Consider the following 11,960-nt stretch of genomic DNA (forward strand, 5'->3'; position numbering starts at 1 on the left):
AAACAGGCTCCAGGCTCCGAGCCATCAGCCCAGAGCCCGACGCGGGGCTCGAACTCACGGACCGCGAGATCATGACCTGGCTGAACTCAAACGCTTAACCGACTGCGCCACCCAGGCGCCCCTTGTTTTCTTTTTAGATTGTTTATCATCAGTGTATAGAAACACAACTGACTTTTCGTGTTTTTGTATCCTGTAACTGCTGAATTTATTAGAAGTTCCAAAAGTCCTCCCTTCCCCTAGCCCCATGGAATCTTTAGAGCTTTCTATTTATAAAATCATGCTATCTGTAAATAGAATATTCTACTGCTTCTCTTCCAATTTGGATGATTTTTATTGATTTTTCTTACCTCATTGCTCTGGCTAGGACTTTAGAACTATGTTAATTAGAAGTGATTAAAGTAGACATACTTGTCTTGTTTCTGATCTTAGAGGAAAAGCTTTCAGTCTTCCATTGAATAGGATGTTGCGATGCGAATATGCAGTGCATGATGAAGAACAGACTGATAAATGTGTTTCACAATATGTTCTGTAGGTAATATGACCAAGGTACCTCAAATCATAATATTGTTCTAATGAAGGAGAAATAAATCTTAAAGCGGAAATTCTTTCCTATATTTTCCTGGGTTATCCTTCTCACTTTGTGTACTCAACTAGAATCTCTGATTCTTTTATTTAGTTAACCTATTTAGAAATTCTTGGTTATGAAATCTAAAAATCATGTCTTTCAGATTAATATATTTGAGTATAAATTCTGTCTTGTGTTTTTCAGAAGATGCTTATAAGACCCAGGTTAGAATTGACAATGAGCCAGCTTATTTGGACATTTTGGACACTGCTGGTCAGGTAGGTAATTTTCATAGCTTTCTCTAATCTTTGAGTCCAGTTTAGGCTTTAATCTCAAATCCATTTATCACAAAGAAGAGTTTAACAATTCAAACGGGACAAGAACAAATTCACAATAGCAATGGGGGATTAAATAAGAAAAGAATTGGAAGGGAAATGTGACTCTTGGCCAACAGAATATTTCAACATTCCCATAATGTTTTAAATATAAAAATATAAATGTAGATGTAATATTGCCATCTAAGATGATAAAATTAGTTTATTCCTCAGATGTATGTAAAACTTGTCTTAGGCCCTAATATGATGATAATTTTTATTAGAAAAATGTACTGAGGTAAAAAAGGAAGATCTGCTCAGCAAATATACTCATGGAACCAAGGCTAGAGACAGGCAGAATGGGTGACATAAGCAAGGTGCATCACAATCTAATGCATCAATTTACAGATGTGTAGATAAGAACAAGGACAAAAACTTCTTTGGTTTAAAAGATACATAAGAAAACAGAAAGGTGGCAAATCAAACAATGATTAGAAAAAAAATAAGCAAAATATAACCAACCTTAAAGTGGGCATACCTGTATTAATACCAGACAGAACAGATTTTATTGCAAAAAAGCATTAATAAGGTGTGAAAGTGTCCTTTTGTAACGGAAGAATAATCAAAGATAATTTCTGGTCTATATTCAAGACAAATGTGAATCCAAAACACATAAATCCAAAAGCATGTATAATGGGAAACTTTAATGCACCTCCGTGAGTACGTGCTATGTCAAAAAGTAGTGCAGTTGTAGATTTGAGAACTCATTTAGCTGAAACAGCATGTTGCAGTCGATGTGTGAGTAGGCATTCTTTTCACATAAGTTTTTACACATTTTATTGATGTCTAATACAATTGCACAAAATGTAGTCTGAGATTATTTGATACATATATAATTTTGCTTTGTGACTTAGAATGTGATAAACTTTTGGGATATGTTTAAGCTAGTGACTACCTCTCCAGTGGGAAGGGGAGAGCGACAAAGTGGACTTCAACTCTTTTATGTAAAGAGCCATGTTTCACAGAGTTCTGATTAAATATAAGAAAATATTAATAGTTGAGAGCCTGGATCATAGGTTCACAGATCCTCATTATGTTATTTTCCTTTTGTACTTAAAGGATTTATATGTTTAAATGTTCTATTTCATCTCTTTGATATAACTATTTAAAAACACTACATTAACTGGTACATTGGTATATGCCCCTGGCAATACGTGGTCTGTTTCTATATTTATGAGATTTATTAAGACTATTCGAAGTCCATATATTAGCAAACTCATTTGTTCTGAGGGATATTAGGACAATGGGCTTATGGTAGAAGAGGAGGGCTGAAGCCATTGGGGCTATTTAGATTGGGGAAATTATTTCAGTTACTTGAAAGAGCTGCATTATCCAAGGGAAAATATACTTCTTTTCAGGGGAACTTTAAGCCTAATTACAAGAAGATTGAGTAGGTTAAATGTCATTCAATGTAATAAAGTATTTTTTAACATCATGTTATCAAGATCACTAGCATACAGTATATACAGTGTGTTCTTGGTTTGGGGGGTAGATTCCCGTGATTCATCACTTACATACAACATCCAGTTGTCATTGCAACAAGTGCCCTCCTCAATGCCCATCACCCATTTTCCCCTCTCCTCCACCACCCCCCCCCATCAACCTTCAGTTTGTTTTCTGTATTTAAGTGTCTCTTATGTTTCCCTCCCTCCCTCTCTGTTTATAACTAGTTTTCCCCTTCCTTTTCCCCATGGTCTTCTGTTAAGTTTCTCAATTTCCACATATGAGTGCAAAAATAGGATATCTGTCTTTCTCTGACTGACTTATTTCACTTAGCATAATACCCTCCAGTTCCATCCACATTGCTGCAAATGACAGGATTTCATTCTTAGTGCCAACTAATATTCCATTGTATATATAAACCACATCTTCTTTATCCACCCATCAGTTGATGAACGCTTGGGCTCTTTCCATAATTTGGCTATTGTTGAAAGTGCTGCCATAAACATTGCCCCTACGAATCAGCACTCCTGTATCCTTTGGATAAATTCCTAGTAGTGCTATTGCTGTGTCATAGGGTAGTTCTATTTTTAGTTTTTTGAGGAACCTCCATACTGTTTTCCAGAGTGGCTGCACCAGTTTGCATTCCCACCAACAGTGCAAGAGGGTTCTCATTTCTCCACATCCTTGTCAGCATCCATTGTTTCCTGAGTTGTTAATTTTAACCACTCTGACTGGTGTGAGGTGGTATCTCAGTGTGGTTTTGATTTGTATTTCCCTGATGATAAATTATGTTGAGCATCTTTTCACATGTTTATTGGCCATCTGGATGTATTCTTTGGAGAAGTGTCTATTCATGTCTTCTTCCCATTTCTTCACTGGATTATTTGTTTTTTGGGTTTTGAGTTTGGTGAGTTCTTTATAGATTTCGGATACTAACACTTTTTCAGATATGTCATTTGCAAATATCTTTTCCCATTCTGTTGGTTGCCATTTAGTTTTGTTGATTGTTTCCTTTGCAGTGCAAAAGCCTTTATCTTGATGAGGTCCCAATAGTTCATTTAATATAATAAAGTATTTGTAACAACTGAAAACCTCCTCTGACAACAACAACAACAACAAGCTTCTTGGGAAATAGCCAACCTACCTCACTGAAAATAGTCAACTAGAATTATGCTTTGGTAGAAAGTGAAACCCTTTGTATTTTTTTAAAATTTTTTTTAATGTTTGTTTATTTTTGACAGAGAGAGAGAGAGAGAGAGAGAGAGAGAGAGAGACGGAGCATGAGCGGGGGAGGGGCAGAGAGAGAGGGGGAGACTCAGAATCTGAAACAGGCTCCAGGCTCTGAGCTGTCAGCACAGAGCCCGACACTGGGCTTGAACTCAGACCGTGAGATCATGATTAAGCCGAAGTCGGACGCTCAACCGACTGAGCCACCCAGGCACCCCACCCTTTGTATTTTTAATAGTCAGTCTACAAGAATGTATGAACACTTACCTGGTCACATTTGGTATTAATGTAATCATGGATAACTAGATGTTTTTCCTCTCCATTGGTGTAGGGTTGGCCATATTACACTGCCCAGGTCAATGAATTGTCAGCAGATGAATCAACCTGCTAGTTCTTGGTTGAGGTCTTAGGAGGCACTAAGGGTGCTTCTGCTATGCATGAAGAGAAGGCATGAGGCAGGTAACCCTTGGTTACAGGAAAATGAGGGAAACACATGGAACAGACCTAGACTCAAATCAAAGACTAGAGCAAAGCCCAGCTCACTCACAATCTGACGCACATCTCTTCTAGCCACCACACAAACTGATGAACTAGAAAACATCATGAATACTAGTAGCTTCAAGCTCCTAAGTTTAAGTAGCTTTGTCATGCAGCATTATTATGATAATAGCTGTCTGCAGCAAATTAAATGAGCCTTATTAGTTCAATATGCCTAGAGATGGAAACTATTACTTGTTTGTAGATGAAGTGGTGAGTGTGGAGAGAGAAATCTACACATATTGACTCCAGTGCTTTGTAATGCTGAGAGTCTATGCTCTGGAATCAATGAAAAACTTGTAAATAATTTTTAAAATGTATATATCCTTATTTTTCTGAGCTAGCTTCAATTGCAGCCAATCATATTCAGAAATGCATCAGTCTCAAAAGACGATGACTTGTTGGCTTCCAAACTATTAATCTCTCACATGCAAGAGATAATCTATACAGTTGATTTAATGAAACTTATGCCACATAGGGAACAGTAGAGAACACCACTGAAACACATTTAATAATACCATCTTGTTTTCTTTTGTAAATATTCTTATTAAACATCTGTTGAAATGTATTACCGTTACAACAAACCCAGGAAATAGAAACGTTACTGTTGCCACCTAGAATTTGAGTAAAACCGTATACAAAGAAATGACTGTCCTTTTGGAGGCAATGTTGGTAGTAGGGCCAACTAAGTGTTTGTGTTTGAGCTGTACACATAGCCCTGCAGTACTTAAATAATTCCATGGAAGAATCATTGGCCATCACCAAACAGCATGTTGGAAAGGACTTTTACCTTAACCATTCTTCCAGTGCTTCAATTCTCAATGCTCCTGCCAAATGCTCATTAAGCTTATGTTTGACCAAGTCAGATGATTAGGTACTCTGTTTCTGGAAACAGACAAGAGATTTTAGGAAATTTTAATTATTTGAAAGTATTTTCTTACAATGAGATTACATTTTCCTCTCCATACTTTCTACCTATGGGTCTCAGATCCCTTGAAAAAAAATGGTTACTCATTTTATAAATGAAAAATTTAAGTCTTACAGAGGTTAAATGACTTAACTAAAATAATAGAGCAAGCCACTGAGCCAGCTATTACTAGATTCTATCTACACTCCTGTGCAAGCTATTTCTTACTTCACTCCTCTTATGGAATCCCTTTGTATGTATGAAGGTACTATCCTAGGTCAAGAAAATGCAGGATAGAATAGAATTTTGCTTCTGTTCTTAAAATGCTTAAGGTTTGGAGCAATGGGAGATGCTAAATTAAAAATTGCAACAAATTGTGATAAGCAGTATAGCAGAAGTGTAAAATTTTTGGTAATGAGTTATCTCTGATACATAAATTATTCTTTGTTCTGACCTAAATATAAAAAAATCAATAAAAATAGACTTAAATAACAATATTTACATTAATTTAGATGAAACTCTAACAAAGTAAGTTCAGTTTAATTATAAATGTATTGAATTATTCTCCTCATTAGAAATGATACAAATAATTGTCCTCCAAACACTTCAAATTATATATTTTTTGATGTGCTACATATCTAGTCACTGAAACTTCCTAGGAAGAGCAGAGAATTCCAATTTGGAATATGCAAGCTATGGTAAAACCATAAGCAAGTCCAGTGAATAAATGTTACTTTATGGGGAAGGAGGAAGTTGGGAGGGGGTGCTTTAAATGAAAGTCCATTGTTAAAAAGCAAGAATTCAGAGTGATGATAGTTTGCCATTGGCTGAGTTGCAGGGTTAGTCAATTTCTTCTAGAAGATTCAATGTATATATTTTCTTGTTGAGGCCTATAATTCTTTCCTGTTGACACTTGTGTTGGGGTGTATAATGGACAGTTCTTCATGTAACTGATATGGTAACTTTTAGCCCTCTGACACTACTTTAGTGAGGATTCTCTTTAATTTTCACATTTCCTGCTTTGATCAAGACCTTTCTCTAGAAGCATCACCGATCAAAAGTCAGTTTTTCTACCACACTAGTGATTTTGTCCTTCAATGCCAGGAAGGACCTTTCCTGGTTGTCATGTTCTACATCAAAGGGCAAATACATAAGCAGTTGGAAACCACTTATGGCCACATTTGGGTGACTAGGTAGGTAAAGAGGGAAAATTCTCAGACATATTTCTTCTATAGTCCATATTTATCAAGATTGTAAACATTGAAGATCATCTCCTTATTAGGTACATCATTTTTACAAAGGTTTTACGGGCACCAAATACAAAACTTAAGAACAAAAGAAATACAATACAGAACAAAAGAAATAGCAAGTCCAAATTGTCTGGTGGTTCTAAACTGGGACCATAGATCTGAAAGTAGCCAACTGAAAATATTTATTGACATTTATTCCAACTTAAGGGAGAAAAATTCTCCTTATGGAGGCAAACATACAGTCATGTATGCCTTCTGGAAGTCCCAGTTTAAAGCAGGCACTTAAAACAAAATAGTAAATACTGCAAGAGCACACTGAAAGAATTAACCAAGTGCATTTGGAAAGATAGAGTGCAGGTATAAACATGAGGCAATAGCTAATGGACTCTTTACAAGAATGGCAAAACTTCAAGGATATATTAAACTAATATCTAAAAAATGCTTTTGGAGACAAATGTTATCCAATAATATACCCTATAAGTTTGCAAATTCAGAGATCATGAAATTGAATAGAAATCCAGCCAGATAATAGTGCATATGAAAGAGTTTTGTGAATTCTGAGCCTTGTAACCCTTCAGAAAAAGCAAGTAAAAAATTAAATTGTCACAAGGTCATGATGATGCTTTCTGAAAGCTCATAATCGGGGGGAAAGTTTCCCCTTTCTCAAGGACTTGGGAAATGTGGACCAGGGCATTTTCTTTCCATAAAAGACATATTAGAAGAAAACAGTGAAGAAAAGGTCTGGTCTGGACATCTTGGAAAAGCTGTCTCCTCAGATGTTTTCTTTTTCAGTGCTGGGAAATGTTTATTTTCAGGTCACCAGATGGTGTGTAGGTCGAGTCAGAGTTTGGTGCTTTCTTTAGATGGGCCACATGAATCCAAGAGTCTATTCCTTGGAATATGACAGTACAAGGATAAGTTAGCAATACCTGATAAGGACATTTCTAGTGAGGTTGAAAGGAGTCTGTCTGGAGGTGTCTTTTTCAATAGACAAGATCTCCAAATTGCAAGGTATTATGCTTAAAGTCCTCCCCCAGGAGTGCACTGTGAAAAGATTGCCCTGCTAAAGCATGGTTATTCTTAACAGAAGCAATTAGACCTTTACAGTGTTTAAGTATATCTTCTTTTATTAACTGTGGGTCAGAGAAGTCAGGGGCCATGTACATTGGACATCTTGTGACTATCTCAAAGTGTGAGAGTCTGAGTTTCAAAGAGAGTGACTCTGAGATTTAGAAGGACTAAAGGAAGTGCTTTGGGCCAAGGTATTTAGAGGAGCTCTACAGATTTTATCAGTGGAGTCTTAGTAGCATCAATAGTACATTTGACTCTGGATTGAGGATGATAAGCACAATGAAAGTGTTATAAAACCAGCCAACAACACAGACTTGTCAAAGCACATGACCATTAAAATGGATTCCCTGATCACTATAAAGTTTAAAAGGGATTTCCCAAGTAGGGTTTATCTTTTCTAACAGAATTTCAGTCACAGAAGAAGCAGTGGCCTGTATATAAGGGAAATTTTCAGTCCAGTGAAAAATGCATATGAGCCATGACTAAAACCTATGAATAATCCATGAGATGGGGGGAAACTATCTAGCCCATTTGTCTGAGCAGGATTTCCTGCATTATAATTTAAACAGGTGGGACAAGTGAGGTAGGGAATTTTTGTGGCCTTATTAATATTTTTATACCAATATTGGTTCATGAATTCTCTTAATGTATCAGTAGGCTAATGGTTTAATGACAATGGTATAGTGGTAAGTAGTGAGAATTTTGGAATTTCTCATAGTACCAAATTGCTACTTGGCCCAAATCAGAGTTCTCCCTTTTTATTGAATGAGCACTTACTAGGTTGTCAATATTGTATTTCTTTCCTGGGTCCAATTTCTGAGTATCTTTGGGCAATTTTTCCAAATATCATTTGGGAGAACATCTTTTTCAACTACAACTGAGGTTTGGCTATTAATTTCCTTGAAAGCAGTGTTTTTGGTAGAAATAACAGTGGTTAGGGTTAGGGTTTTCTTTGGTCTCCAGAGAGTTGAATTTGGAATGCCTAGGAACCTTAATAACCAGAGCATCCAGCAAAAGTATGGTATCTAGTAAATCTTGGATAAAGGATCCATTTTTAACTTTTCCACACTGGAGGTAAGAAAACATTAATGTTTCCTAGCATCCCAAAGTCAGGAGCTATCCTAAAGGCATAGGGACTAGGGGTATAAATGTTTGCAGTTTTACAGTTGGTGAATATACAAGGATGGTTAAAGGGGATCCCATGACTTCTTCAGTAGCCTTAACTAAAAGGGGAGTGGTAGGAATTGTTCTGAGGCAAGAAGGATATCCTTGGGCTACAGTACCCTATGGGTTAATAATGGTCTGTATGTTTTGGGGTGGGTATTCCAATGGCATTCATTCCCTTTCTTCACATACAAAGAGGAAAAGGGGAAATTGATAATTAGGATGTCTGAGGGAGCTTTATTAGACTTTAAAGTCCCAAAAGTTAGATCTTCTGGATCCATATAATAGGATTAGGTATGTCATTTCTTTTAGTAAAGCATACAGAGGTTGAGCCATAAGGGAGAAGCTGGGAATCTAATTTTGAAAGTAGCTAGCCACTCCAAGAAAACCTCATAATTGGCACTTACTTAGTTTTAGGTTTTGGGAAGTTCAGGATGCTATAAAGCCAACCTGGGTCCAAATGTAGTTCTTGTTCTGAGGTCAGGTTCCATAAGTATTGAATCTGAGTTTAGCAAACTGTAATTTTGGGGGTATCTCGTGTCTCTTTAAGGCCAAAAATTATAATAGATAGATGCTGCCTTTCACTGAAGAGGTTTCAGGACAGCAAAGAGAATAAAATCATCTACTTACTGTAACAAAATAGAGTGTGCAGAAAACTTATCATCCAAATCAGCTTTTAAGGTGTGTGAAAAGTAAGGAGACTCTGTAAAATTCTGGGGCATTACTGTCCAAGTGCATTTCTGTTCTTTCCAAGTGAAGCAAAAAGATAGTGGCTATCTTTATCAACCTGAATAATAAAATTCACTGTATAAGTCAATTACATAAAAATTCACTTTTAGTGGAAATGGATTCTGGTAGCAAATGGGGAGGAGGTGTTAGGTAGGAACAACAAGGTGCCAAGGGATAACAACATTAGTTATTTCTTGGTGGTCCTGGACAAATCTTCATCCATCGCTGTTCGGTTTTCTCATAAGTAAAAGAATGGGTATTATAGCCACTAGTGCAGGGGATAATGAGCTCCTGCACCTTGTAATCTTCTATTATGGGCTTGATGCCTTGAAGAGTTTCTTTATTTATGGGGTATTAATTCTGGAAAGAGGGTTTTGAGGGGTCTATCTGAATCTTGATGGAAGGTGCACCATGGATTCTGCCAATATCAGTTAAAGATCTTGCCCATATAGAGGATGATAGCTGAACCAATAAGGACAAATGATTAGTATCCCCAGACTCAGCTAAAGTGTTGTCAGATTGAGCAAGTAAAAGATGTTGAAAAGTCATTTAATTCACCTGGTTGGTTTGATTACTATTGTCAAATTCTAGAATTATTTCCTCCTTTTGAGAGAAAGGAATTGTAGCATATTTTTGTAAGAACTCTCTACCCCCCCAAGGTAGAGGGGTAGAGGAACTAAGGACAAAAGAGTGTTTATCTCTCAAAGGGCCTAGGGTGATGGACATAGGTTCAGAGACAGGAACCTGTTGAGATTGACTAGATACCCCCATTATTGAAACTCTATTAGTACTCCTAGGCAGGAGTTACTTTTAAACAGTGGGGTTGAGCCCTGAGAATGTAGCTCTGGTGTCAGTAAAGACAGAAATTCTTTTCTGGAGAGTGGTTTCTTTGATCCAATTAAGAGGGAGGATTGGGAAGAGCCCCTGTAGTTCCTCAGAACCCCTTATTGAGACTTAGGGGGCATAAGAAAGGCTGGCTAGAAGGCTGAAGGTGCCTGAATCTCTTAAGATGGTAGCAATCTTTTTTCTAACATCCTGGCTCTTGGCAATAACAGTAGAAGCAAGGAGGTTTTTGGTTTTGTGTAGGGGCCTTCATTTGCCAAAGTTGAAAATTAAGAATTTTAGAGGCGTCTCTCTCAGGTGACTTACCTAGGGTTCAAGTGAGCTGGTTTGCCAAGTTAACTAATTATGGAGTGGACATAGTTTTCCATTCCATTCTGGTCCCTTAACTAAAAAATATCATGGTTCAGCCCATTAACAAAGTTAAATACTACTTGAGTGGATTCAATGTCTAAGAAAGACCAGAATTATTGTTAAAGACAATTTAATGTTGATTATAATAGTAATAAGCAGGTTCATGAGGATTTTGTGTGCAAGTCTGAATTTTGTTTTAATCAATTTAGGAATGGCTACTGTAATTGCTCAGTGGAGATACCCAGGGAGTGTTCTAGCATTTTGTCAAAAATTAGGGGTCAGTTTCTCTAAATCCCTCTAAAACATTTCAAAATGTTACTATCAGAGGTGTGTGGGTGGCTCAGTTGGTTAAGCATCTGACTCTTGGTTTTGGCTCAGGTCATGATCTCACAGGTTGTGAGTTCAAGCCCCACTATCCATACTGAGCCTCCTTGGGATTCTCTTTCTTCCTCTCTTTCTGTCCCTTGCTCCCATCTCTCAAAATATATAAACTTTAAAAAAATGTTCCCATCAGGCTACTTTGACCAATGTTTGGCCAACTTAGATGTAAATCCGAGAAACCAAGTTGGTAAGTTTGAATAATTATGACAAATTCTTAGCAAACCTATGGGAACCTCCTAAGTCATTTTAGGAAATTCTGCATGGCTAACAATTCAGCTTTAGTCCAAGGAACAGAATAAATTTGGGGTTTATTTGAATCATCAGAAGACTTAAATTTAACGGGGCAGGTTTTAATATGTTGGGGAGGAAGGAGGCGAAGGGGAAGAGATTCAGACAATAAGGGAAGTTTGGCAAGAGAATGAGAATGGTAAAACAGAGCTATAGAGGAGGTGGACCCAGTGTAGATGGGGAGGGTGATGTCATGGAAGGTGGGTCCTCAGCAAAAGGTGGCTGCCATGTGTTCTGAGACAAGGAAGATGGGGAAGAAAAAAGCCTCAGAATCCTTTTTGTTGTTCTTGAATTGTTTGCTTCCCTCAGTCTAGCAACTGGATTTTTCACAGGGCAATTTTCACAGGGCTGATGATGTTTGGAAGTTTCAAAATACCAATCAAAATAAACATCCAATCCACTGACAATTTAGAGCCATGCTGTCCAACTCAGTTTTGAGAAAAGTAACCTTGGGCAGATCAAAAGTTCTCCATAATAGCAATTGATGTTCTAAGTTACTTTTGGTTGGGTTGGTCCATTTAGTGAGAAATGCAGATAAAGGGGCACCTGAATGTGTCAGTTGGGTAAGTGTCTGAGTCTTGATTTGTGTTCAGGTCATCATCTCATGGTTCCTGAGATTGAGCCCCATGTCAGGCTCTGTGCTGACAGCATGGAGCCTGCTTGGGATTCTCTCTCTCTTTCTCTCTCTCTCTCAATCCCTCCCTCCCTCTGTTCCTCCTCCTCCTCCTCCTCTTCTTTTTTTTTTCTTCTTCTTCTTCTTCTTCTTCTTCTTCTTCTTCTGTCTCTCCCCTCCCTCTCTCTCCCCTCCCTCTCTCTCCCCTCCCTCTCTC

The 11,960-nt window shown here is 37.5% G+C and overlaps 1 protein-coding gene across 1 annotated transcript in view; it reads left to right on the plus strand.

The window, feature by feature from the left end:
• Positions 1 to 11,960, plus strand: part of RIT2 (Ras like without CAAX 2) — a 385,184-nt gene that overhangs the window by 141,115 nt on the left and 232,109 nt on the right. Inside the window, exon 3 of the mRNA XM_049620174.1 lies at positions 770 to 843. Coding sequence (XP_049476131.1) covers positions 770 to 843 — 74 coding nt within the window. The remainder of the gene's footprint in view (positions 1 to 769; positions 844 to 11,960) is intronic.

This window comes from Panthera uncia (assembly GCF_023721935.1).
Source record: "Panthera uncia isolate 11264 chromosome D3 unlocalized genomic scaffold, Puncia_PCG_1.0 HiC_scaffold_8, whole genome shotgun sequence".
Classification (NCBI taxonomy): Eukaryota; Metazoa; Chordata; class Mammalia; order Carnivora; family Felidae; genus Panthera; species Panthera uncia.